This window comes from Musa acuminata, chromosome BXJ3-5 (genome assembly GCF_036884655.1).
Source record: "Musa acuminata AAA Group cultivar baxijiao chromosome BXJ3-5, Cavendish_Baxijiao_AAA, whole genome shotgun sequence".
NCBI classification, from domain to species: domain Eukaryota; kingdom Viridiplantae; phylum Streptophyta; class Magnoliopsida; order Zingiberales; family Musaceae; genus Musa; species Musa acuminata.
Genome location: NC_088353.1, coordinates 19265278 through 19268378, shown reverse-complemented (window position 1 = coordinate 19268378; position 3101 = coordinate 19265278). Strand labels below are relative to the sequence as shown.

Below are 3101 nucleotides of genomic sequence, written 5' to 3'. Positions count from 1 at the left end.
ATAAAGAACCATTTTGATATACAAAGAGAAAACATAATTATTCCGCTATAATAATAAAATTATTTCGCTATAACAATTTTTGAATTAAGACAATATAATGCAGGATTATAGTTGTAAAAATCTAAAGGGGCAGAGTTTCCATTAACCCAAGATTAATCCTTAATAAAAATTGTGAATGCCTTACAACTGATTGAATTGTGGTAAAACTGAGATATTTAGATCATCTATCATGATGGTTGACCAGAAAGAGGATAAAAGATAAGAAAAGTTTTCTCCTTGGATGTTGGCAAACTAATGGCTAATTATCTCCAAAAGATTAAGGGATGTAGATCGAATGTGGATGCATAAAAGAAACAGAGAAATTCACGATTTATTTCAATCATACACTGCAATATGTAATACATGGATCTACAAGTACAGAAGTTGTAGAAATCATATAAATTTCTGGGTTTATCCCTTCCATTAGATTATCGTCTCTCATTGTTTGTAATAAATCAACTCCCAAACAAAGAGAATAAAAGAAATAGCTAAAGACCAAATCAAATTTTTAGACCCATCTCGATTTCTCTTTTTCTTTCTAATTGTCCTGAGAATAAAACTGTATGATCTCCTTCAGGTTGAGCTGGAACAAAGAAGCGGAGGAGGAGGAAGAAGAGGGTTCGTTGTAGGCCAACCACAGCATGTGCTCGAACAGGATGGCGTCAACGTCGACAAAGACGGCGCCTTTCCGCCTCGACCGCTCGTCCCCGGCCGCCTCCATCAAGATCCGGAAGGGGTTGCTGTCGAGGACGAAGGGGTCGACCAGGAACACCCGGCGCTCCTTCCCCACCACCACCCGCACCAGCGGCGGCGGCTCCTCGAGGGGGGCGAGAGGGCGGTAGCCGAGGTGGCGCGAGAAGGAGGCGGGGCGGCGGAGGAAGGCGCAGCATCCGATGGCCCCGGCGGATGGATCGAGGGGCGAATGCATCGGATTGGGTGGGCGGAGAGAACAGAGGAAATGAAGAAAAAGGTGCCTCGGTTTTCCCCTCTCTCTCTCTCCCTGTCTCTCGCGAACCCTCTTCCTTCGCTTGGAGCGGAGATAGCCAACGGTCGGGTTTTATTTAAGAATTGGGTCTTATTATTATTATTATTATTATTAGTAATTTAATGGGATTTAAACGGCTGGAGAGAGACGTTAGGGAGTGGCAGATATGAGAATCCATTGGGCCGGATCAGGGCACGCCGTGTTCGGCTCAGTTTCGGATTTTGGATCGAGTGTTTAGTATGTGCAGCAAACAGCGATTTCTTTCGCAGGCAACCGTCCATCTTATCATAGGTCAAATTCTTATGTACACGTGAAAGGACTCCATCTTCGTGCTGTTGAGCCGAGAGAGATGCGGCTGAGTGCGTTTGGAATCAAATGCTTCGTGTGAACAACAACAACAACAGCAACACGAGGTTGGCATGTCGGTGAGTTGGGAGACTTAAAACGATAAGATTCTAATCTTTTACCCTTTAATTAAACACATTACGTTGATTGATGATACCAGCCATCACCCAACTGAATCAAACTTGGGTACAAGAATAATTCCGAGATGCAAGTAATCACACATATTAATTCTGAAAGCTAAACAGAACGAAACCTCTTATTTCTATCTTCAATTACTTTACGGTCAAACTTCCTCCATCATAATAAATCCACCCAAAGATTCACCAGCAAATTACGTATACTCACTGTCAAACTGTATTGTGTCATGGAGTTGGGTGCGAGTGGTGGCATTGTGAATCTCCGACGTTGGCTGCGGCTGTATAGAACCTGCGTTATTTGATCATCCATTAAGTAGCTTATAAATGATAAGATATATAATGAAATAAAATTAATTTGATATAATAAAAGAATATGTATATTATATTAAGATTTCTTAGGGATTCTCTAATAACTTATCCTAGATCCTCTGTTTTCACTTATAATTATACAGGACTTTTAGGGACCGAAAAAGATATGTTGCGCATATCATAAAGGACACAGTTGAGATATTACCATCAATCTAAGTAATCCTGTGAAAGGATAGGAAAAGATAAGAAGATCTAAGTAATCCAATTGAGATATTAGAGAGGAGAAGGAGGGTATAGTTCTAGAATGACAACGGTTTTAGATCTAAAGATGATGCCTTTTACAGATCAATCCTTTCAAATGACATCAAAAGGTATATATATCATAAAATAAATATAATATTATTTGATTTCAATCCTAATATAAAAGATTATTTTCACATTTCATATAGCATATAATAGTTTTTATACTTACAATTGGTGTCAGGAAATCAAATACTTTAGATATATTGTTTTCTAATTTATGATGCTTGAATAATCTATATTTTTATCGATATGTATTCCTATCTATTTTGTTTTGTTATCTGCTTGGGGCAATGTTAGATTTCTTATAAATACGATCTTCAATGATCGCAAAACAGGTCAATAACGGTGCTATTGACCTGACTGCATATGATTAGCATATCTTTTGGCAGCAGCATCTACGTCGGGTAACGTGCATGCCACAACAATCGTGCACACAAACGACAACTATGCCCGTGGTAGCCACTTGAGCACAGGTCGAGCACTGGGCTGATTGCGTAGGCAACCGCACGGGCAGTAATATACTCACCGACGATCGTGCATAAACAAGACCCGCGTCTAGGCGGCAACCGCACGAGAGCAGTAGCCGCAAGCGAGCAGACCATGCACAAGCAAGTCACATTCCAGGTTGGTGCTGTAGGGGCCGCACAATCAGCCACCTGCAAACTGACCTCAAAGTTTCTTCAAGTCACATAATCTTTTAAGGATTTTTAAAATTCATCCCTATCTTGAAATATCTATACAAAGATATTATTTAGATTATAAAATAGTATGGATAAAAAATATATAATAAAATAATTTTCATGTTTCATAATAGCATACCTAACCAACAAAAAGAGAAGTGGTGTGTTTAATATATTCTTGGCTACAATCGTATTCAAAAAGCACTTATTCAATATTAACATACATGTCCTCACTTAAAACAACTCACTCACTAATGACATCTAATGCATCATAAATATTAGGATTAGTATCACCTTCAACCT

General features: G+C 39.2%; 1 protein-coding gene across 1 annotated transcript; it reads right to left on the bottom strand.

The window, feature by feature from the left end:
- Positions 1 to 352: 352 nt before the first annotated feature.
- On the bottom strand, positions 353 to 1076 carry LOC103973242 (auxin-responsive protein SAUR77). The gene has a single exon (XM_009387746.3). It carries the CDS (start codon positions 965 to 967, stop codon positions 578 to 580), a length of 390 nt encoding a protein of 129 aa, XP_009386021.2. The 5' UTR covers positions 968 to 1076; the 3' UTR covers positions 353 to 577.
- Positions 1077 to 3101: the final 2025 nt, after the last annotated feature.